Here is a 25,329-nt window from a genome sequence, read left to right as displayed (position 1 = left end):
CAGCCAAGAAAGTAAATAGAATACTAGGAATTATTAGGAAAGGAATGGAGAATAAAACAGAGAATATCATAATGCCTCTGTATCACTCCATGGTGCGACCGCATCTTGAGTACTGTGTGCAATTCTTATCATTGTATCTCAAAAAAGATATAGTGCAATTAGAAAAGGTATAGAGAAGATGTGCTTCGGGTTGCTATATCATGTCTGGCTTCGTTTCAGTGGCCCCCTGTGGGAATTTTATTTTTCCCACGGTTCAGAGGTTTTTTTTTTTCGGGGGGGGCCCAGATTGCACATCCCTATAGAGAAGGGAAGCCAACATGATAAAAGGGATGAAATGATTCCCCTAGGAGGAAAGGCTAAAGAAATTAGGGTTCTTCAGCTTGGAGAAGAGTCAACTGAGGGGAGATATGACAGAGGTCTATAAAACAATGAACGGAACAGTGTGAGTGAATGCGAATTAGTTGTTTACTCTTTCAAAAAGTACAAGGACTAGGGGACTTGTAATGAAGTTAGTAAGTAATACATTTAAAACAAATAAGAAAAAATATTTTATTACTCAAAGCATAATTAAGGTCTGGAATTTGTTGCCAGAGGACATGATGAAAGCTGTTAGTGTAGCTGGGTTTTAAAAAGATTTGGACAAGCTCCTGGAGGAAAAGTCCATAAACCATTATTAAAGTGGATTTGGAAAAATCTATTGCTTAGCCCTGGGATAAGCAGCATGGAATCCACTTACTTGCAACCTGGATTGGCCACTGTTGGAAACAGGATACTGAGCTTGATAGACCTTTGGTTTGACTCAGTATGGCAAATCTTATATTCTTATGGCATAGGCATTATGAACTTGCATTCAATACTTCAATGAGTAAAATCTATATTTTGATTTCAAATTTTATCAAAATACAGATGGATGTGATGATTTTCGTAGTTCACTAAAAGGCTGGATGCCAGGAACAAGTACTCAGTTTTATGCTAATGTATATACATGTTATAAAGAGAAAATGATGCTTTTAAAAAAAGTTATCTTGTTACTCGAATCCTCTAGAAAGCTAACAGTAAATGTATCATTCAATGGGGAAGGGACACACCAGCTGCACTGAAATGTCAGAAAGGTTTGTGCAGCTGACACAAGCTGCTGTAAACGGAGCATGGCAGCAACTCCATAAATTCTCTTTAGGCAGCCAAACACAGCTTAATATAGACTTAGACTAAGTCCTCGTCCCAGTGTCCCCCATGCTGTGATCAAGCATGATCTCTACTTCAGACTCAGTTTGCACAAACCTGGTGATATAACAGACATTGTGGTGTGTATTTTACAAGCTTGGCCACTTTATTCCAGATACATTTTTTTTTTCCTCCCACATTATAAAATGTCCGAAATCAGCCAAGAATCTGACCAAGAGGAGGCCTTTGCTGGGGAGATTGACGAGGATGAAATCTTAGCGAATCTCTCGCCTGAAGAGCTCCAGGAGCTGCAATGCGAAATGGATGTCCTGGCGCCGGACCCCCGAGTGCCCGTCGGCATGATCCAAAGGGATCAAACTGACAAAACCCCCACAGGGAACTTCGATCATCGGTCTCTGGTCGACTATCTGTACTGGCAGAAGGAATCCGAGCGTAGGCAGGAGCAGGAGCGGCTGCCCGTCACGCTGCTGCCTTCCGAGGTAAGAAAGAGACGCCGGGCACTCACCTTAGCGGGACTCGCTGCAGGTCCGTCCTTCACTCTGCTTCGCTGGCGTACAAAAGTTAATGCAGCAGAAGCTTTTACTCGAATATCGGTATTTTATTGCTGAAGTCTGGCTTTGAGCTTTTATTCGGAAAGGCAGGTGACAAAAAAAATTGTAGTGTGTTGCATGTCCAGCATTTCGTTATCGGTAGCACGTACCAGGCAAAGGGGCAGCTGTTCTTAACTTAGGATAAGGATTTTTGTCTGTCTTTCTCAGATTCATCTGAGATGATGATCTCCCTCTAATGTACTACAGTGGAGGGGTTTGAATACCCCTAACTCTTTTTGGCCAGCTTTTATTTTGAACAGAAAGACATTGGTATCAGTTAAGTACTGTAAGCAGCAATGCAGTTGGCAAGCTTTTCATCTCTATCCTGTGCCAGAATAAATTAAACATTATGGAAGTTTATCATCATTACACTAGAATAATACATTTTCTGTGTATGAAAAGTTATACAGCTAAAACACTTATACAGAATAAAGCTACAGTACATGTTCAGAAACTAACACTCAATAAATCATACAGAAGTCTATAGGCAATAACCAGTTATTAAGATGTTTATCAACAAAATTAATTTACTACTAAGCTACTGTGTGGTTTATCAAAGAATGTTAAGCATCTAACATATGTTTAGTACAAGTTTATCACAGAAACATGTCATACACAGCAACTTGGGATTTTGGGTTGATCTTTTCAAAGTTAGCACCACCTAAAAAATACTCCAGTTTGGACCAATCTGTCTCCAAGAACTCTCTGTTCTAAGTATGGAGAAATAGGTGATCTTCAAATACCAAAAGATGCATGCAGAGACCAGGAAAACATAGCAAAACAATACTACAGATATAGTCCCAATAGGTCTAGATGCAAATGACCTAATGATCATAAAGAACTTCTAAGTCCACCTTGATATGTTGCCAGTCTATGTGACGCCATATGAGCTCCAGGAAAAAGTTCTTTTTGGCACGATGCAGGTATTTAGAAAAGAAAGGCACAGCTTGAGCTCATACCCAATATATCCTGGCATGACACTGAGGGTTCATGCCTATCACAACGTGGACAAAACAAATCCATTTGGAGACATTAACCCAACTTACCAACACTAAGATGCACTGTAACTTTCTATTATTGCACTTTAATAAAAGGCATAGCATACAAATGTATTTATTCAACAACATGTATGTAAGCAACTGCTTTAATTTCATTTATTTATCTTGAGACGATGGTAACAGATCCAAAAAGATGCTGAAATAGCACAAGTTTGAAACTTGTGAGCAGAGGAGCCAATTGACAAGGCTTCAACCCTGGCTACTGTCAATTCGTGCTTCTTTAACATAAGAACTAAGAAGTGCCATGCTGGATCAGACCAAGGTCCATTGAGCCCAGCATCCTGTCTCCAACAGTGGCTAGTCTGGTTCAAGAGTCAGATCCCCAATAGCTGATCTATTTCTTGCATCTCACTCCCAGGGATACATACTGGCTTTTCCAAGTCTACTTAGCTAGCAACTGTTTATGGACTTTTCCTCTCTTTTGAACCCCACTAAGTTAATTGCCTTGACCACATCGGCTATCAACAGATTCCATAGCTTTATTGTGCGCTGAGTGAAAAAAGACTTCCTATGATGTTTTAAATCTGCTAATTGCTAGTTTCATGGAGTATACCCTAGTCCTAGTGTTATTTGAAAGGGTTAATAATTGTTCCCTATTTACCGATTCCACCCAACTCATGATTTTATGAATTGCAATCATGTCCCTTCTCTGTTATCTCCTTTCCAAGTTAAAGAGCCCTAATCTGTTTAGCCTTTCTTTGTAAGGGCGCTTTTCCATCACTTTATCTTTTTTGTTGCCTTTCTCTGTACACTTTCTGTGTTCACTGTGTGTTTTTTGAGACATAGCCACCAGGCATTATGATAGTTTTGTTCTCTATTCCTTTCCAAATAATTCCTCATATTTTATTTGCCTTTTTGAGCCAAAGATTTCAAAGTAGTGTCTATAAGTTCCTTTTCCTGAATGGTGACAACACAGAACCCAGTATTGTGTATCTGTAGTTGGGATTATTTTTCCCTATTTGTAATGCTTTGTCCATTGTCCACATTAACTTGGACCTGCCATTTAGAAGCACAGTCTCCTAGTCTCATAAGGTCCTTCTGCAGTTCTTCATAATCCGCTGCTGTTTTGATGACTCTAAACAATGTTGTGTCATCTGCAAATGTGTTCACCTCACACATCATTGCTTTCTCCAGATCATTTATGAATATTGTAAATAGCACAGGTCCCAGTATAGAGCCTTGGGACACTCCACTAACAACCTTTCTCCACATTTAGAAAACTGACCATTGAGTCCTACCCTCTGTTTCCTGTCTTTTAGCTAGCTACCAATCCACAATCATGACTCTGATCCCATGACCTCCCAATTTCCTAAGGAGTCTCTCATGAGGGACTTTGTTAAATGTCTTCTGAAAATCCAAATACACTAAGGACCAGATTTTAAAAGCTCTACACAAGTAAATCCAGTGGATTTGCGTGTGTAGAGTGCCTTACATGCGCCAGGCCTATTGTCAAAAGGCCCGGCGACGCACGTAAGGCCCCGGGACACGTCTAAGTCCCGGGGCTTTACTAAAGGGGCGGGGGTAGGGCGGGGTCAGAGGCTCCCGGCACAGCGGCCATTTGCCACTGTGAGGGGAATCGCGTGCCAGCAGTTGGCCGGCACGCGCAACTTACATCAGCCCCAGGGCTGATGTAAGTTTTGCAATAAAAGGAAAAAAAAAGAAAAAGGTAGGGGGGGAAAGGGCGGGGGAGGTAGGGGACAGGAAGGGAAGGTGGGATGGGGTAGGGAAGTTCCCTCCGAGGCCACTCTGATTTCGGAGTGGGGGAAGGCAGCGTGGCTCGTTGCGGGCTCGGGCCTGCGCGCACATGTTATAAAATCTCGCACATGGATGCGCTCGCGCTGGTTTGAGAATCTACCCCTATATCAACTGACTGCCTTTATCCACAGTTCATTTATACTTTAAAAATTATCTAGTAAATTAGTAAGGCAAGACTTCCCTTTACAAAAACCATGTTGACTCTCCCCCCATGTCCGTCTATGTGGTCAGTAACTTTGTTGATAAGAATAACTTCTATTATTTAATTTACATTTTTTCATATGCATTCATCATTCAGATAGTTAAAAAAAAAAACAAAAAAAAACCCTCGCACAAATGAGGAGTACATATACTAATGTCATGCCTGGGTCAGAAAGGACTGGTCACTATAGCTCCAAATTCTTAAGACGTTTCCTTAGGAAATGTATATTTCAGTGAGGAAACAGGTTTATAGGACAAGTGGGGGCTAAGAGAACAACATTTAGGGGTAGATTTTATAAAGTTGCGCTCGTGCATCCATGTACGTGTGCTACCCAGCGCGCACACATGGACGTGTGATTTTATAACATGCGCGCGCACGTGCACACATGTTATAAAATCGGGAGTCAGTGCATGCAAGGGGGTGCACAACTGTACAACTTGCGTGCGTCGACGCCCGCAGCCTTTCCCCATTCCCTCCTCCCTAGCCTTCCCGCCCCCTAACCTTAACCTAACCCCCCCCCCAAAATTTTTATTTTACCTGTTGCGCCTGCCTAAAGGCAGGCAAGTAGCGCATGCTGGCACGTGATCCCCCGGCACAGCGGCAAATGGCCGCTGTGCCGAGGGCCTCTAGCCCCACACCCCCGGATCACCCCACCCCGCCTACTCCCTGATGCCCCAGGACATATGCGCGTCCTGGGGATTTACGCAAGTAACTGGGCCTTTTAAAATAGGCCCGGCACACGTAAGGCCGGTTGTGCGCATAAATCCCCGGGATTTATGCGCGTAATCTTTTTAAAATCTGGGCCTTATTTTTTAAGTAGCTGGGACACTGATTTGGGGATTGAGCTTAAAATCACAAAAAAAGTTGTCTTAAGTAATAACATCAAAAGCCTTTTGCATTTTCATATAGATTTATTTATCACCAAATTATGCCAAGATAATTTCATATTGCATTAGCTACCAGTTCATCACATTGTTTTTATGGTTTTCTTTTATTGGACCAAAAACCACTATTGATGGACACATGTAATAATCATAAACAATCTACATGAAGGACATTCACTACTGGCTGATTGTTGTTTGTTTTTTTTATGTTGTCTTTCTGTTGATGTGCTACTTGTGAGGCTCTAATAACCTAGACCCCTTAGTGTTGCTATGGAACTAATTGTTAATGCCCACAGTAGGAGAAAGTATACTTTAGTCAGGAAGAATTATTTTGTAAGAGTTTAGGAGGATGACTGTTTTTGTTATAGACTGAGTTGTCTTTGGGTGGTTTGTGGACTAGTTTTATATCTAATTGGGTTTGTATTTAATATCACCAAATTATTAGGTATAATTTTGGTTGTATTTGTTATATTTTTTTGTTTTTATGTCTATATGCTGCTATTTGTTTTCTTTGTATGCTAATATTATGTATCATTTTGATTGTATTACATATATGTTAATGTTTTAATCCATTTTGGGTCATATTTTGATTAGAAAAACAGGTTATAAATGTGAGATGAAATGAAATTGAAGACTATAGTTGGTCCTAGAAAAAAATGATTCATTTTAGGTTGCTGGTATCATTAGTGCATTTAAAATTGCTGCTGAAATATGCATCTGCAAACACTTCTGTTGAGTGTGTCTGTTTGTAATTCTCATGTGTTCTTCCACTTTGCTGTTTTGCAGAACTGAATCAGTATTTTGCAAACACCTTTTATTTGCCAAATTGAATTGTTATTGCTACTATTTTAAATTGTGGTTACTTTAAAATGTTATACAGGTTTTGTGTAGCTGCAAATGATCTTCGCACATTTGCTGCTTTCTCTAATATACTGTAAACCACCTTGGATGAATTTCATATTCAAAAAGACGGGTAAGAGATTGAAATAAATAAATACATACATACATGAACAAACTAATGTAAAAATAATCCAAATACAATGTGGCCCATAAACTTTTGTGGTCACATTTTAAATAATTGATTTCTATGGTCTTGAAAGGCCTTGTGCTACATTGCTTCCAATAAAAATGGTATCAGAATCTAAAAGAATCCAAGAAAGTAGGTGGCCTAGTGGTTAAAATAATGAACTAGGAAACAGATGAATCAGGTTAAAATTTTGCTTTGCCCACAAGTTACTTTATTACTACCACTATTGCTACTTCTTATCATTTCTATAGCGCTACTAGACATTTGCAGCGCTGTACAAATACACCTAAGAGACAGTCCCTGCTCCGTCAAGCTCACAAGCTATTCAATACAGAAAAATAAGATGAATAAAAGTCTTAGGGAGTTTAACTTATTATGGAAAATGATTACAACCAACAAGGGTAAGATTAGATGAACTAGGGGTTAAGATTTAAAAGATGCTGCAAAAAGGTAGATTTTTAGGCTGGATTTGAATAAGGGTAGAGAGGGAGCATGTCACATTAACTTAGGAAATCTATTCCAAGCATACATTGCAGCAAGGTGGAAAATGTTGGAGTTAGTGATGGAAGATAAAAGGTAAAGAAAAGAATGACTTGACAAATGAACTGAGTTAACGAGGAAGGATATAAGGAGAGAAAAGAGAGGTATTCTTTCCCTCATTGCCCCAGGTACTTGCTTAGTTTTAAACTCACTGGGCAGGGTCTCATTATACCTATATCATCATCATCTTTATTTATTACCCATCTTCCAGCGAGTGAACTCAAAGCATGTTTCAAAATAACAAGAGCTAGTAAGGACAAGCATATAAAGAAACTAAGCAGGGAGTGAAGGAGGCAAAAACCAAAAAGTAATAATGGCCAACAGGGTTCATTTTATGAAAATCAAAATCAGGAATTACAAGGTGCTGGGAAACCATGAGACAGAACAAAACAGTAGCAATAACCAAAGGGGCAGATTTTTAATCTTACGTCACGGGGTACATTTGTGCGTGCTACCTAGCACGCACAAATGTACACCCAATTTTATAACATGCGTGTGCTGCCGCGCGCATGTTATAAAATCCAGGGTCTGCGCGCGCAAGGAGGTGCACACTTATGCACCTTGCGCGTGCCGAGCCCTAGGGGAGGCCCGATGGCTTTCCCTGTTCCCTAATCGGAGCGGCCTCGGAGGGAACTTTCCTTTCGCTCCCCCCCACCTTCCCCTCCCTTCCCCTATCTAACCCACCCCCCTACCTTTATTACAGGAGTTACGCCAGCTGCTGTGCCAGAGGACTCGGGACCACCCCGGGACATACGCGCGTCCCGGGGCTTGCGCACACCGCTGAGCCTATGCAAAATAGGCTCGGCGCATGCAGGGGTAGGTTTAAAGGGTTATGCGCGTAACCCTTTGAAAATCTACCCCAAAGAGGGAAGAGGGGTCTTATTGAACATTTATATATGTATTTTCACGTTGCATATTGTTATAAGAATGTTTGAAAAACACCACTGAAAATAGTTAAAAAAAAACCCCAAAACAGTAACAATAGCCATCAAGGCCAACACATAAAGGGCCAGATTTTAAAAGGGTTACGCGCACCGGGCCTATTTTAAAAAGGCCCAGTGATGCACGTAAAGCCCCGGGATGCGTGTAAGTCCTGGGGCTTTACAAAAGGGGCAGTCCGGGGATGGGGCCAGAGGCCTCCGACACAGCGGCCATTGCCACTGTGTTGGAGGATTGCGTGCTGGCAGGCTGCCGGTGCGTGCAACTTGTGCCTGCCCGGAGGCAGGCACAAAAGGTAAAATAAAACTTTTTGGGGGGTTAGAGTAGGACTAGAGGGAGGAAAGGTTAGGGGAAGGAGTGGGAAGGTCAGGTTAGGGGGAGGGAAGGGGGGAAGTCAGCGCGGCTCGGCACGCACAAGGTGCACAATTGTGCACCCCCTTGCGCACGCTGACCCCTGATTTTATAACTTGAGCACACAAGTTATAAAATCGGGTGTACATTTGCATGTGCCGGGTAGCGCACTCACATGTACGCCTCGCGAGCTCCTTTTAAAATCTACCCCAAATACTAAGAGTTAGGGAATTTCAAAATGTAGGGAGAAAGATAGAAACATATAAACATAGAAATGACAGCAGAAAAGGACCAGGTGGTCCATCCAGTCTGCCCAGCAAGCTTATGGTAGTATCTGCTGTACTGTGCAGGTTACCCCAATGCTTATCAATTTCCCAGACCGTAAAAGCCAGGGCTCTTGTTGGTTGCTATTTGAATCTAATTCCCTATTACCCCTTGCAGTTGAAGCAGAGAGCAATGTTAGAGTTGCATCAAAGTATCAGGCTTATTGGTTAAGGGTAGTAACTGCCACACCAGCAAATTACCCCCCAAGCACTCTTTTCTTCATTTCCATCCTCTAGCCTTTAGGGATCCACACGGGCGGATTTTAAAAGCCCTGCTTGCGTAAATCCGCCCGGATTTACGCGAGCAGGGCCTTGTGCGCCGGCGCACCTATTTTCCATAGGCCGCCGGCGCACACAGAGCCCCGGGACGCGCGTAGGTCCCGGGGTTTTTGGAAGGGGGTGTGTCGGGGGCGTGTCGGGAGTGGGACCCGATGACGTGGCGTTTCGGGGGTGGGACCAGGGGCGTGGTTTCGGCCCGGGGCGTTTCGGGGGCGTGGCCGCGCCCTCCGGAACTGCCCCCGGGTCGAGTCTCGGCACGCCAGCAGCCTGCTGGCGCGCGTGGATTTACGTCTCCCTCTGGGAGGCGTAAATCCATGGATAAAGGTGGGGGGGGGGTTTAGATAGGGCCGGGGAGGTGGGTTAGGTAGGGGAAGGTGAGGGGAGGGTGAAAGAAAGTTCCCTCCGAGGCCGCTCCGATTTCGGAGCGGCCTCGGAGGGAACGGAGACAGGCTGCGCGGCTCGGCGCACGCTGGCTGCCCAAAATCGGCAGCCTTGTGCGCGCCGATCCAGGATTTTAGAAGATACACGCGGCTACGCGCATATCTTATAAAATCCAGCGTACTTTTGTTTGCGCCTGCTACGCAAACAAAAGTACGCGATCGATCTGTTTTTAAAAATCTACCCCACAGTGTTTATCCCATGCCCCTTTGAATTCTTCCACTATTTTGTCTTCACCACCTCCTCTGGAAGGGCAATCCAGGCATTCTCCATGCTATCTGTGAAGAAATATTTCCTGAGTCATTCTCCCTGGAATTTCATTTTGTGACCCTTAGTTCTACTGATTCCTTTTCAAAAGAAAAGATTTGTCAAATGTGCATCATTAAAACCTTTGTATACCTCTCTTCTAGGATATACATATTGAGATCCTTTAGCCTCTCCTCATAGGGGTTCTCATACAAACCTCACACCATTTTGGTCACTCTTCTCTGGACTGCCTCGATCCTGTCGTTGTCTCTTTTGAGATATGGACTTCAAAACCGAACACAATATTCCAAGTGTGGCCTCACCAAGCACCTGTACAAGGGCATTATCACATCCTTTTTCTTACCAGTTATTCTTCTCTCTATGCAGCCCAGCATTCTTCTGGCTTTAGCTTTCGCCTTGTCACATTGCTTCACCATCTTCAGATCTCCAGCCACTATTATCCCAAGATCCCTCTCTTGGTTCCTGCACGTTAGTCTTTCATCCCCCATCAATACAGATCTTTTGTATTAATGCACCCCAGATGCATGACTCTATTCTTTGCATTGAATCCTAGCTGCCAAATCTTTGACCACTCTTCCAGCTTTCTTAAATCTCTTTTCATTCTCTCTACTCCTTCAGGCATGTCCATTCTATTGCAGATCTTAGTATCATTTGCAAATTGACAAATTTTACCTTCTATCCCTTCCACAATATCGCTCAAAGATATTGAACAGAACTGGTCCCAAAACCGAACCCTGTGGTACTCCACTTAATACACTTTTCTCTTCAGAGTAGATTCCATTTACCAATACACTATCTCCTTTCAGTCAACCAGTTTGTAATCCACATTGCCACCTTGGCGCTCACTCCCAAGCTTCTTATTTTATTCACAATCCTTCAATGCGAGACCATATCAAATGTTTTGCTGAAATTCAAGTAGATCACATTGAGTGCTCTTCCTTGATCCAATTCTCTAGTCACCCAATCAAAAAAATCAAGCAAATTTGACTGACAGGACCTTCCCTTGCTGAATCCATACTGCCTCGGGTTGAGCAACCCAGGAGATTGTAGATAGTTCGCTATCCTTTCCTTTAGCAGAGTCTCCATTAATTTTCCAACCATCGAGGTGAGGCTAACCAGCCTGTAGTTTCCGGCCTCCTCTCTACTACCATTCTTCTGAAGTGGGACCACCACCACACTTCTCCAATCCCATGGCACCACTCCCATTCCAGGGATCTATTGACAGGTTCTTCAGTGGACCCGCCAGCACATCTTTAAGTTCTGACAGTATCCTGGGGTATATCTCATCTGGCCCCATAGCCTTGTCCACTTTCAGTTTGCCTAGCTCCTTCCAAACATTCTCTTCTGTAAACGGAGTTTCATCTACTCAATCCCCATCTACAGTCTTGTTAACCAGCAATGGTCCTTCTCCAGGTTCTTCTTTAGTGAATTCTGAACTGAAGTATTTGTTTAATATTTCTGCCATTTCTTCATTACTCTCTACACATTGCTCCTTGTCACCTTTCAGTTTCACTATACCACTTCTGACCTCCCGTCTTTCATTGATATACTGATATATAATGTTTTGTCTCCTCGCTTTACCTCTTTGGCCATCCTTTCTTCCACTTGACCATTTGCTTTACTTATTTCTTTCTTCATCTCCCTCAGTTTTAACAGATATTCTTCCCTGTGTTCCTTTTTTGGGATCTTTTATACTCTTGAACACTATTCTTTTTGCCTGTATTTTTTCAGTCACTTCTTAGAGAACCAAATTTGTTTCTTTTTCCTCTTACTCTTGTTTACTTTTCTAACATATAGATTTGTTGCCTTTGTAATAGCTCCTTTTAATTTGGCCCACTGTTCTCATCCATTTTCTCCCAGTCTTCCAGTTCTTTCTACAGGTACAAGGGAAATAAAGGCTGGGTTCAAGAGGGGACAGGAAGCTAAGGAATTAGAGTGGAAAACACAGTGATCCAAGTTTATGGGCCAAAGGTTTCTATAAAAAGCCAAATTTTTAGTTTCTTCCTGAAGGTCATGATATCCAGTGTGAGCCTGATGTCTAATGGCAAAACATTCAAGAAGGAAGAGATACAACCAACAAATGTTCTCGTTTTTGTGCTGGAGAGCCACATTTCCTTGGGAACAGGTACAACCAGTCAAGAATTAGACAGAGAACGAAGAGGGTGAGTGGGGGTGTGTACAGATAGTTGGCTGCATAGATAGGAGGGGAGCAGGCCCTTGATTGCCTTATAGGCTAGGATCAATAGTTTGAATCTGTTGTGAGGTGCCCTGGTTTAATACACTCTAATGATTAAATAATAACACGAACATTGTAACTCTCACTAAGGACCTGAATTCCTAAGCTTTATTCCCTCTAGACATGGTCTGGTAAAAAAGTTTTAGTAAATTAGGCTGCAAGTTAACATCAAATAAAAAAGGGAAAATAGAATTGATCAGATCAGAGTAGATCTGTCAAAGGCCAGTACTACTTCATACAAAGGTTGGAAGGTTGTCCAGCCATCCTAGGCAGTGATGTCATCACGTGATCTCTCTCTCTCTCAAATCACACACACAACAAACGACCCTAGCTCCTCAAAGAAATACATACCCAAAAATGGAAGACGCCTTCCAGTTCCATGCCTCACCCATGCCAATTCTCTGATCTCAGAAGAAACAGCAAGGAAGGCTGTCTAACAAAGCCGTGAGGGTGACAAAACAGGATTAGCAGCCAGATGTCCAATAGTACTTGTAAATAATAATAATAGGTCCATAAATATATTTTTTATATTTATTTATTATTTATTTTTGTTTTTAATGAACATAATTAATGTATTTAAATTACAGACCTTTGTTGCACAGTCTTTTTTAAGACTTGGATTTTCATCATAACACGACTCAAGTTGAGGTAAAGGCATAATATTTGATCATTTGGTCTCCATTTCACAACCACATGTTTTGTCATAATTCACATTTATACCACATTTTCATGTTACCATTTTAATTGTGCGTTTTAGTTATGTTTTTATGATTTTTATTATTTACAAGTATGTGTTGTTGTATGTTGTAGCCCCTGACGTAGCCCCATTGTAAGAGGGTGAAACTCGGCCAGAGTTGGGCATTGTTCATATACTCGTGTTACTACCCAATAAAGGATACTATTTGGACATCTGGCTGCTAATCCTGTTTTGTCGCCCCCAATTCTCTGATCTCATCCATCCTTTCAAAACTGCTGCCCTTGCCAGCTACTTTGCCACCCCAGGCCACTGCCTACCACGCCTAATGCTTCCACTAGCCCTTACAAAGGGTAGCTGGAATAAGCTGAAAGATGTGGCTCCTGCAAGGTTGTTATGTGGTTTTAAAAACAAGACTGACAATTTTGTGTTAACAAATTGAATTGGAGATATTAGTACTGAGATGGTAAAGATAAGCCTAATGGGCTATAGCCCCTCTTTCTAGCTACTATTGCCTATCATCTGCTTTCACGGGGCTTTCTGAAGTATAGCATAGTATTTTTGCAATGTATTCCATGATTCACCAGTAACCAAGTCCAATATCCCAGAATTCAGTGGGGCACTAGATGAAAGCTGTGGTTCTAAAGATGCTAATCATTAGCATTGAAGAATCACTTTGAAATTCTCTCAACCATTATGTAAATGATTTTGAAGCATGGTCACATAATGAACTATAGTAAAGCTGTAAATACTGCTGCTATTCAAATGTACTGTAAATTGCCTTGAGCGAATTTCGTATTCAAAAAGGTGAGTAACAAATCAACATAAATAGACATCGTCATCTAACTTATCAATCTTCAATATTGAACTATTTGGAACATAAAATATTTGTTCTTTATGTTTTTCAGTATGTTATAGTCAATTATGTCTAACAAGATTGCCTCTAAAAGAAATGTAATTGTTTTATTTAAGCAACACACACAGAAAAAAAGTTGCTAGATCCATTTCAAATGTATTTCAACTTTTAATTTTGCCTTCTCTAGAGAAAATTTGCAAAGAAAGATGAAGATAATACAACTGATGATGAGGTGGACAATGAAGAAACAAATTATGATTTTGAAGAAACATCAGAAAGGTACACTAATCCAGTCAAAAAAGAAACATTACATAACTCTGACAGGAATCATGAAAATGGGGCAAATGAAAAGAACTCAGCATGGTCAGAGGTTTACTCAGGAAAGGAAGAAGAATCAGTGAAACAATCCAATACTGTAAGAAGAGTTCAAAATGAAATAGAAGATTCTAAGGCTTACAGCCAAAGAGAAGAAAATGGGAATGATTTAAAGATGCCTGTGAAGATTGATGATGTGGAACAAATCAGGACAAATGATCAGACACCAACCAACATGCTTACAGAACCAGTGGCAAAGTTCCAAGATCAAGAAAATGGTGAGAAGAAGATAGGGAAATTAAACTTGCCCAAAAAGTTAACTGTGGATACTAATTTTATTAAGATGACTGCAAGGCCCTCTGGAAACCAGACAAACTTAGATGAAACTTTAGGCAACATCCGGAAAAACAACCCAGTTATGAGGGAAGTCAACTTGAACAACATTGAAAATATCCCAAAAGAAATGTTAGTGGACTTTGTTGATGCAATGAAAAAGAACAAACATGTAAAAACCTTTAGTTTAGCAAATGTGGGAGCAGATGATAATGTAGCCTTTGCTCTGGCTAATATGCTGCGAGAAAATAGAAGTATTGTGACTCTAAATATCGAATCTAACTTCATCTCAGGCAAAGGGATAATAGCGATTTTGAGGTGTCTACAATTTAATGAGGTGTTAACCGAACTACGGTTTCATAATCAGAGGCATATGTTGGGCCACCATGCAGAAATGGAAATTGCACGGCTCCTGAAGGCCAACACCACTTTGTTAAAAATGGGCTATCACTTTGAGCTTCCTGGTCCCAGAATGGTGGTGACTAATTTGCTCACCCGAAATCTTGACAAACAAAGACAAAAAAGGCAAGAGGATCAAAAGCAACAGCAGGTCAAAGATCAAGAAGATATTATATCCATGCTAGAGAATGGATACGGGTTGCCTCCTGGATTGATACAGATGTTAGGCGTGCCTATTCCCAATTCTATGCCAACTTCTCCAAAGTTACAGCCATCCATGCCCCATACTACCCATATAGGGCATAAAAGCGAACAGACAAAATCAGTCCCTGTCCCTGATAAACAGCACAATCCTGAAACAGTGTCCTTTAAAGTGATCAAGCTCAAGAAACTTCAGCCAAAGTCATCTGCCCAGAAGCTGGCTGAGCCATGTGAGCAAACCAGCCTCCGAGACATGATCAAACTCAAAAGAACAAAACCAAAATCAAGTATGCCAAGTGAGATAGAGTCATCGGAGCGAGCAAACCTGAGAGACGTGATCAAGACTCTGAAACCAATTCCTAGAAGGCGACCACCTCCTCTGGTTGAGCTGACCCCTAGAGATGAGTTATTGAAAGACATCCGTCAGAGTAATGTCGCTTATCTTAAATCAGTGAGTATTCATAAAGTGGGCAACCACTGGAGTAAAACATTATTTTATGAACATAAGAATTCCATGCTAGATCAGACCAAAATCCATCAAGCCCAACATCCTGTCTCTGACAGTGGCAAATCCAGGTTGAAAGTACTTGGTAAGTTCCATAAAGTAAGGAGGGTAGATGAGAACTGAAAGTCACAGGGCAGCCACATGTAGACAACTCTGTTTTTACACAATAACTTATCACTAAAATGATAATCTGAATACCCAAGGCGTGTAAAAATATATAGACCCATCCAATTAGGGTTACAGAATTTAATTTTATATAAATAGAATCTGATGCAAAATGACTTCTAGGAACAATACTGGTGTTGGCACAATTAAAGATTTGTAAATTGATGTAAGAGTGACCTAGCTGCAGTTTATTGAAAACTGAATTGACAGGATAGACCAATCCTGTTTCAGTTTCTAAATCTTCGCTGCTGCATCACGTAGGAAGAACAAAGTAGGAGATTCACACGTAGGTATAAAATAGTAAATTCCCTGTCTTCTCAAACAATGCACAGAAATGTCATTAAATTTCATTTTTAATTTAAAGCTTTTAAAGTGAATGGATCATTTTTGCAAGATAATTATGCACCAAAGACATGCAAAAGAAAAAAAAAGGTTTAGCCAGAGCTAGTGCACGAGTATTAGATGCCCTAGGCCAGTGGTATTTACTCCCAGCTCTCGAAGGCCACCAACAGATTGGGTTTTCAGGCTATCCCTAATAAATATGCATAAAATAAATTTGCATGCAAATCTGTCTCATACATATTCATTAGAGATAGCCTGAAAACCCAACCTGTGATGGCCTTTGAAGGCTAGGAGTAAATACCACTGATCTAGGCAAAACGTCTGTCATATGCCCTGCCCTCCCACCACTAGCCCCAGGAGAATTCCTTTCTCTTCCCCACCTACCCTAAGCGCAAGAGAATCTCTCTTCCTCTCCCCCCCCCCCCCCCCCCAAAATCTAGGAACATTCCTTTTCCTCTCATTTCACCCCTAGTCCAGGAGCATTCCTCTTCCTCTCCTTCCCTCTCACTTTACCCCTAGTCCCAGGAACTTTCCTCTTCCTTTCTCCCCACCCCCTTTGCCCAGCCCCAGGAACATTTCTGTTCCTGTCCTTTCTCCCCCTCACCCACCACAGCCTCAAAAGTATTCTGCTTCCTCTTTCCGGCCCCTGCAAGCCTGGGGTGTGCACAAAAGGAGGAGGGGAGCATTTTTGCTGGCTGCTGCCACTACAGGATATAAATATTTTTTAAACCAATTAATTAATTAATTAATTAATTAACAGGTGAGGGCCTAGGAGTACAGTCGATTGGCTCAGTGCTGCCATGGACCTGGAAGTGAAGTTGGGTCCCAGCTGTCGCTGGAAACCGCTGCTGTGGGAGAGAGCCGGCAGAGTGAGGGAAGTACTGGAAACAGCATGGAGCACATTGGTGAGCTCCTGCTGCTCAGCAAGGCTTGGGCCCCAAATGATGCCAGCCCAGTCCAGTTCTGTAGCTGCCACCTCCCCAAACTGTGGCGCTCAAGGCATCCGGCCGGAATGCACACTGCTTCCACTGACGCTGGGTTTGGTTGATTCTGCTGAGCTCAACTGAACCTCTAATATAAGATAAATGTCTGCCAGTATAGTGTGGTAGTCAAGGTCTTTAATTTATTCAATCCTACACTAAAAATGATGAAAATAAAACAGCAACGGGTCAAAAAAAAGCAGGACTACTATAACACAGGAGTCAAGACCTGACCTTAGCTTGCTCATCTCACCCCACAATGAGACAATTTGGCATTACAACAGGCCGCAGTTTATTAACCTAACCCGAGCCCATTACAATGGTATAACCTTGTATCATTATCACTTATAGCAAACCCCCAACCCTTTCTTTCCTCCTCTTCCCCCTTATAACTCCCCCCTTGAGACTTCTACCACTTCGCCCCAGTGGTAAAGCAATAACCCGCCATTCTTTATTTACTTAACCCACCTCGCCCCCAGCGAGGTCAAGCTCTGGCCTTGAGCTTTAGCCCCACAGCACAACGGCCGTCTCGTGCAGCAGCCCCCCCAACTACATGAGATGCTCCCCCCCCCCACTCCTCTCACAGTACATTCTTCCCCAATATAATTTGGGCTCGGGTTTCCGCCACAAACAAGGACGTCTTAATTCATCCTTGTTCCCCCACTGCGGCCTCTGATACCTAAAACCAACCCCTGTCCCTATGCTCCAATTCCATTTCCTTCCAATTTATGCAGGACCTCATCCTTGCGACCAAAAGCACTATAATGTCCAGCCCCTCCACCACCAAACATAACCATTGCATCAGGTTGCGCAAAGTCCATCCTCCTGCCGGTGATCGGCTCCTTGCATGACCGTATAATTCCCTTTCTTTCTTCCAAGTTTCGCAACACTTCCTCCTTGTAGCCAATAGCACCATATTGTCCAGCCCCGCCACCACCAGTACAACCTTCCCATCTGGTTGAGAAGGTCCCTCATCCTGCCGGTGATAGACTCCTTGCATGACTGTATGACGATGGTATCCCTTACGTGATTCTATGATTCTCGGTTTGACGCATCTTCCCCATTCCTGTCGTAAGAATATCCATTCCTCTCATTCCCCCTCTCCTGCGGCACCCGGCAATCCTCCACTTCCCTCACCCAGGTCCAGGTGTACACCATACTTTCCTTTCCTTGCCTGTCCATGCGCACAATGACTAATCAAATGGCCCATAATCCAGGCACCTTTGACCCGGAATACCCTTGATACCTCTATGAAAGAAGATAAGTCAGTTAGTACCATGCACTGCCTACCGGGTTCTTGTGTTTGTAGTTCTTTGTTTAATATAGTCACATTGCCTGAAGTGGAGAGCCACAACCCCCCGCCCCCTCCTGCAATGGCCCTCTTCCCACGACACTTTAATGAACCCTGGAACATACGGTCACCCAAAGCATGGATTTACCGAGACGAATGCCCCGCCTTCTACCGTTTCCTGCTAAAATTTGTTTATGGTAACCAACTGGTTCCGTTGGAGTATTCCATCGTGACGCCTGGTAGAAGTCACTGCAATGCCCCGTTCACTATCACACCTCGGAACCAACTTGCACGCCCCACAACTGGCCCCTCTAACTAATCCACTCCCCGATAGCAGGGCATCCTCCTGGCACCATCCCGTTCTCTTTTCCCCTGCTACCCTCCAAAATGCAGCACCGGACCATTGTGTATTCTTTCCCCGCCTGTTACTATGACACAGAAAGAACCCCGCCACCTGTGGCTGGGCAAGTGCCATCGACAGGTTTCCCGGGGGCCGTAGCACTCTCTGTCAAACCCCATCCCCAACCCCCATGTCGTCCCCGTGGCATGGAGAAATGCGACCCTGTTCCTTGCATGGCTTCTCTCATGTATCAATGAGCCCCTGGCTGACGACTCACTCAGCATCCATTTGCCTCCCCAAACTCCCCGGAACCCCTCAAATTACTCGTACATGCCCTAGTATCTTATTTACACCCCACATCACCCCACACCACCCCACATCACCCCAGGGGACAGGGGCTTCAGGCTGGTGACCAGCCTGAAGCCCCTGTCCCCTGGGATTTTTTTTTTTTGTTGTTGTTTTGAATGGCTGCCCTGTCGAGGGAAGAAGGCACCGCTCAGCAGCTTCGCAACACCGTCCGGCGGCCTTCCAATCTCCGCGCATGTGCTTGAGCCCTCGCTCACCTTTTGACCGATCAGCTAACTTACTCGACGATCCCTCTCCCCTGTCCTCGAAAACCTTACTATCTACGCACCTATCTGCGCCCACCCCCCACTACATGGTTGCGCCTCCTATGAGCTGAGAAGAGGTACATGACCTAGGGATCCTATCACCTGCAACCTACCCCCAGCCGCACCGTGCGGACCAGCTTCAGGCTAGCTGGTGAGCCCTATCCCCCTGAAGAGCAGGCGCTCACACTCCGTCTTCCCTTGGCCTATGCGCCCCCCCCCCCCCCCCCCCCCCCCACTACTCACTCCCTACCTGTATGCACACTCATGTTACCCTTCCTGGGGTCACTCCGCCCGAGGGCTAGGTCCCACCATGGCCTCTGACGTTTCCTCATTATCATATCCTCGCCACTTCCTAGAGTTACAGGAACTGTCTGTGCCGAACGCAACTCCCCCCCATAGAACTAATGGTGCTGACTCCCCTCCCCTTGTTCGCCCTCTGCGTAACCCCTCACTCCCTTCAAGTATACTCACATGACCTCTCATGGCAACCGCCTCCCCATGATTGTACTCTCTGCCCTTGCGAAAGATCCACTGGTGCAATGCTTGTCAAGCGTTACATGCCTCCATTCCCACCGAGCCACCTGCCTGAACATGCATGGTCTCCTTCTCTGCCGCTCCTGGGAACACACAAGCACAAGCCACAAAAAACCCTCCCATGCCCCAGGTCTCACCACCTCCTTCCCCCCCCCCTTTCCATTAGTTAGATATGTATTTATCGATTTTTTTTAATTTTTATTCATATTTTTCTTTTTTTTTTTTTTTTTGGTACCAAACCATTCACTAGGGCTAGGTCCGCCCCAGCCTACCCAATCGTAACAGGCCATCGACCTCCCCCCACGCAAGCACTGGGCCCTTCCCCTACGAAACTAGTGTCTCGCATCTCCTGTTGCCCCTCTCGCTCTCAGCGGGTCCCTCGATTGGTCTGTAGAGCGCGCTGCACCCTCTCCACCCACAGCCCACTACACCGCCTATCCCCCATCCACCCTCTACCCTTCCCTTCGTCCCACCACCCTTCGCACGATCTGCCTCATGTGCCCGCCATGGTGATCGCAAACCTCCCCGTCAGTGGTGCCCTTTCCCTCCACTGCGGCAGACCGCCCCCCTTTCCACCTCCATCCCCCACACCCTGCACCCTCCACCGCTACCAACCGCCGCACTGGCATGGCCCCGGAGCACTGTTGCTGCATTTGGTATTAGTCTTAACTTTAACTATATATTATTAGTATCTTTTTTTCTTTGGTACATCAGGCGGCTGTATCGGCACCCTGCCACTCTGCTGCGAGCGGCTTGCCACCGAAAGGGCATGTCAAAATGGCGGGAACTGGGAGAACACAAGGCCCTTCCACTGCGCGGGTGGGGAACGCCTGGAAGCGCCCTCTCGCACCCTCCCAGGATGGCACGCCTAGGCGGGCACTGCCACCGGCCCGAAAGACAACTTTCTCCTCCCCCCCATTGGTGGGGCACAGTCCCCATGACGCATCAGCCCGCACGAACTCATCTTCACCGCGCACACTCCCCAACGGGACACAGGATCGCTGCTCGACCCACAGCCGACCTGGCCACAAGGCAGGCCTGCCATCCCCCACCCCCCATATCCCTGCATTATTGTTTATTTGTTGGGGGTTTTTTTTATACCAGTCGCCTGCGCTCCCCCACGGAAACCGCCCGCCGCTGCTGGCCGATTTCCTCTTTCTTTTCCTGGGCTCGACCTCCCCTCCTTCCCATTGTACACGGGGTCCCTCTCCATGGCGAGCCAAGAACACCGCCGTTGCTGCAGCCCACCTGAACACCGAGACCGAGCTACCTGCTGCATCATGGCAAGGCACTGCAGGAGCCAATGAGGAGGCAGCAATACCAATCACTGCATCCTCCCGCCCATTATCAGCACGGGCTCTTTTCCGCGCTCCTGCCTTTCCCTCCCCCACCAGCCCCGGACTATTCCCTCGCCGCCATGCGCGTTCCATATGTTATAGTCGGCGATGCAGGACGAGCCTGCATCGCCTCTCATCTATAATATAACAAAAAATGAAGAATTGATATAAATCTTTATTTTCAAAAGTGTTTCTGTCCTGTTATATCAACCTTACTGGTGTCCCTTTACCTTGTAACGTTGACAACAAGCTTGATGGGGTATTCTGAGGTGTCTGAACATTTTAACAATTTCCTTTAGCATTTCCTTTTCAAACTACTTTTTTCCTTCAAGGAGTCGGGATAACGGTTACACATAATCTGAATTTTGCTGAGGCAAAAACCTTGCATACAAACATGCCATCATCAAAGCAATGATCTACTATTCTCAAGATAGTAGTGACACTGCTTGGCTTAATATTTGCTTCCTTAAAATCTAGCTACCAGCAACTCGTGAAGTGGTGTGTGCTTTAGAAATAGACACAGGAGATCCCGTTCAAACCACAAAGGATGTTATTCACCAAAAAAGAGTAAAATTGTTCACCATTAATGTATTCGGTCCAGGTCAGGGAAGCAGAGGCCATGCCTCCTACCATCATGTCCTTCCTCAGTATCTATTCCTCCTGAACACCAGGCTGAACCTCTTCTAACAATAAAGGGCTAGGGGGGTCTAAACTATGCACTGAAGGCCAGCTGAAATTATTTTTACATCTGTTATTTTACATTTGACTCCTCAGTGTTTTAATGGCTTCTTGCCAGGTTTTTGTGAGGTCCTATCTGGGGGCTGACTTCACTGCCTTGAAATAGTGTAGAAGCATAGCACTATAACCGTCACATGAAAGTTTACATGAGTGCCACCGGTTGTGAGTTAGAAAAGTAGCACACCGTCTGTGGTTTCTTTAGCACAGAAAAACTGTTCTTTGAACTTTGAGGCTCGTGTACTAAATTAAAAATTTTTGCATGCACTCTCACATTTTTCACATGCTATTTTTCTACACATGCACATGAGCTTGGGAGAAAAATAGCACATAAAGAGCTGCACTGTGAAATTCCACAAAACAAATAACTACAAAATGGGACATAGCATGCGCTATGGAAATAAGGTGCATTAAGTTGCCATTTTAGTGAAGTTTTTCTCCTTTGCAAAGAATAAAATTGGGTGCAGTTTTCCGTGTGAAATTTTTTTGTTTCAGAATTAACAGTTGAACTATTTTGCGCATCAGCTCATTAACTAAGAATCTGAAAAAAAACTGTTGCACTCTGAAAACTGTGCAAAAAATAGAATTATCTGAGTATTTTGTTTTAATGAATTTTTTGCATGCTTTATGTCTTAGCTATTCAAGTTTTAAGTTGTTTCAGAATGCTATGTTTTTTTGTAACTGAATGTAATATTGTCACCCGCCTACTATTGTACATAGGTAGGCTATAAATTGATAAATAAATAAAATAAATACAATTTTTTGCAAAGGAGACCACCTTTATGACAAAGGTTTCCTGCTCCAAAATAGCAATTAGCTGGGGAGCCGTTTACTAAGCATTTTTCCCATAGATACAGAATGGGAGAAAAACCTTAGTAAATCAGGCCTGAAGCAGCATGTATATATATATATATATATATATGTGTGTGTATATGTGTGTGTGTGTGTGTGTGTGTGTGTGTGTGTGTGTGTGTGTGTGTGTGTGTGTGCACGCGCGTGTGCGTGACCTGGTTTGTGGTTACCCGGTATTATTTTCCAAGGCAGCTGCAGCAGAAACATGACTTCTGTCAGGGAACCTTCCTCCTCCTCCACCTTTCATTAATTATATCATTCATCTTATCTCCTTCCTCTGTTTTGTTGCTGTTGTTCAGGTACCACTGCCGAAAGAGCTGGAGTAGGAGAACACTTTCATCTGGGGAAAACTTGAACCAAACGGACTAGTCCAGTGTTTCTTTCAAGATCCTTCTAAGCTTGTTCTTCAGATGCCAGGTGGTAAATACACGTGGGAACAACGTTAGACAGATGCTTTCAGCAGTACAATGAAGTGACGCTATCAAGGGCTGATATAAGAGAGCACCTAAACAGCTGTGAAAATGAAGCTTGGGTTCCAGCTCTCCCTTGTTTTCTTTTGTCCCTGGTGACCTCCACCACGTTTCCCTCTGTTCTGAAATCTAAAGTAGGATGAAGCCCTACCATCTTCAGTTATTTTTGGCCACTATTCTGCAAAATTCAAATATGTGCACAGTCTCCCCACACAAACCACCACCACGTGCAGGAATGAAATCAGTCACAGGCAAGGGAAAGAAAATACTTCCGCGATTTGGCCAGTGGTGGGATTTGGGAATCTTGCAGAATAGAAAATTGCCTTATTGCTTACAGGTTCCCATCTTCTGCAAGTCTCAAAAAGGGTAAACTGTGTCGGGCTCCCTGTCTGCTGGTAAGGCAGTAAGTGGCAACATTTCTGGGTGATGGACAAACTTCTTTCTTTTTTTTTTTCTCATGGGGAAGGGTTCTCCGTAAGGAACACCGACGGATTGCCCTTTGCTCCTCTTTGGGTGCTGCAGCAGCACACAAGCCTTTCATTGGAAACAGACCATTTATTAAGCCACCATTTCCACTCCCAGCTGAAAAATAGCTCCTGAGAGCTGGGTGGGAATACCCCTTGCAGCCCTTAACTGGTCTTTTCCTCAGAAAGCCACTCTGGAGGTTTCTACTCATTTAAAGTAAGATTTCAGCTTTGGCGAAAGGAAATACTGGCTTCACTTTATTTTCTGTAGGCCATTTCTAGCATCAGGTCTTGCAGAATTAGAAATGTATGTTGTATATAGAAGACACTGTGGATGTAGTAGCGCTATAGAAGTAAGGAGAAGCATGGTGCAGGTATAAATCCAGCTGTTTGATCTGCCTATAGCACTTGTGTGAAGAGAGCTTCTGCTCCAGAAATGGCTACAACTAACGATCCAATTTGGATTTTGCCTCAGTAGGGCCCTATCATGAATTAGATTTTTTTTTCTTTTTTTGTTAACACCAGTTTATTTTTCTGCCTTGGTTGCTGTTTTAAACTGTAATTGCATCAGCCAGAACAGGGATTCCTTCCTAATATTGGGGGTTGGTGGTAAAGGTTTAATGTTTTCAAAAGCGAAATACAATTTAGAAGAGCAAGTCTGAAGATCTGCAGAAAAGAAGCATGCTAGATCCTCTTTAAAGACAACCTGTCAATTTTTATATCATTAAACTAAGAGCTTCAGTTGCATAAAGACCTTTTATTCTTTGTTGAACACTGTGGTCTTCATCTCTTTTAATTATAAACGCTATCACCTCAAGCTTGGCCTTGCTGGGCTCCAGAGGGCAAACATGTAGGGCTATTTGGGTTTTGCTGAATAGCAATAGACAAAAAAGGGGTTTTGTTTTAGAAATATATGAGGTAGCCAGAAAGATTCAGGGTATGGAGGCATAGAGTTTATGGATACACTCACCTCTGCCCACAGACTACATACTCATGCTATTTTTATATGACCTCCATGACTCTTAACCCTAAACATATTTATACAAGGCTGGAATACCTCAGGAAAGGCCCATTGCTATAGTTAGTTAGTCATCCTCCTGCGCTATAACAGGAACTGCCTGTCACTTTTCATGTCCAAAATAGCAAACCTAGCTAAAACAAGTAATGCCATTTTATTCTAATCATATACATGAGAGGAACAGCTGATAAACCATGTTCTCTTTAAAAAAGAAAACAACAACAACAACAAAAAGATAAACTGGTTGCATATTCTTATGGCAAAGGCTGATTTTAAATGAGAAATTACTACTTACCTGATAATTTCCTTTTCTTTAGGACAGACAGATGAATCCAGAACAAGCGAGTTAAGCACCGCTACCAGAGACGGAGAAAAACTGACATCATAGTATATATACCCCTGCAGGGTCATCAGCCTGCCAGTATTTTCTTCAAAAGCAACCGTGGATGACAGACTAGCAAAATACTTGATTAAAAACAGATAACCATTGCAATACTCAGCCAACAGGAAACATTGAGCTCAGACAAGAATGTAATAACACTAGTCTAGGGACTGGAGTAACACTTACCAGTAACCCCTACAACAGGTAGGCACACAAGAGGATCATTATGCAATCATTCTACAGCCAAGGGAGGGGAGCTGGATTCATCTGACTGTCCTAAAGAAAAGGAAATTATCAGGTAAGTAATAATTTCTTATTTCTTAGCATCCAATCAGATAATCCAGAACAAGTGGGATGTACTCAAGCTACTCCTGAACAAGGCGGGAGGCTGCTCATGGTCCAGTCAAAACCACACGTGCAAAGGTTGCGTC

The 25,329-nt window shown here is 43.6% G+C and overlaps 1 protein-coding gene across 1 annotated transcript; it reads left to right on the top strand.

Moving 5' to 3' along the window:
* Positions 1–1,191: 1,191 nt before the first annotated feature.
* On the top strand, positions 1,192–24,270 carry LMOD3 (leiomodin 3). The gene is made up of 3 exons (XM_029601081.1): positions 1,192–1,664; positions 13,812–15,323; positions 22,864–24,270. Exons 1-3 carry the CDS (start codon positions 1,371–1,373, stop codon positions 22,888–22,890), a joined length of 1,833 nt encoding a protein of 610 aa, XP_029456941.1. The 5' UTR covers positions 1,192–1,370; the 3' UTR covers positions 22,891–24,270.
* Positions 24,271–25,329: the final 1,059 nt, after the last annotated feature.

The sequence above is a fragment of the Rhinatrema bivittatum genome, chromosome 4 (assembly GCF_901001135.1).
Source record: "Rhinatrema bivittatum chromosome 4, aRhiBiv1.1, whole genome shotgun sequence".
Lineage (NCBI taxonomy): Eukaryota > Metazoa > Chordata > Amphibia > Gymnophiona > Rhinatrematidae > Rhinatrema > Rhinatrema bivittatum.
The sequence above is the reverse complement of the archived record's forward strand: the minus strand, read 5'-3'. Positions and strand labels throughout refer to the sequence as shown.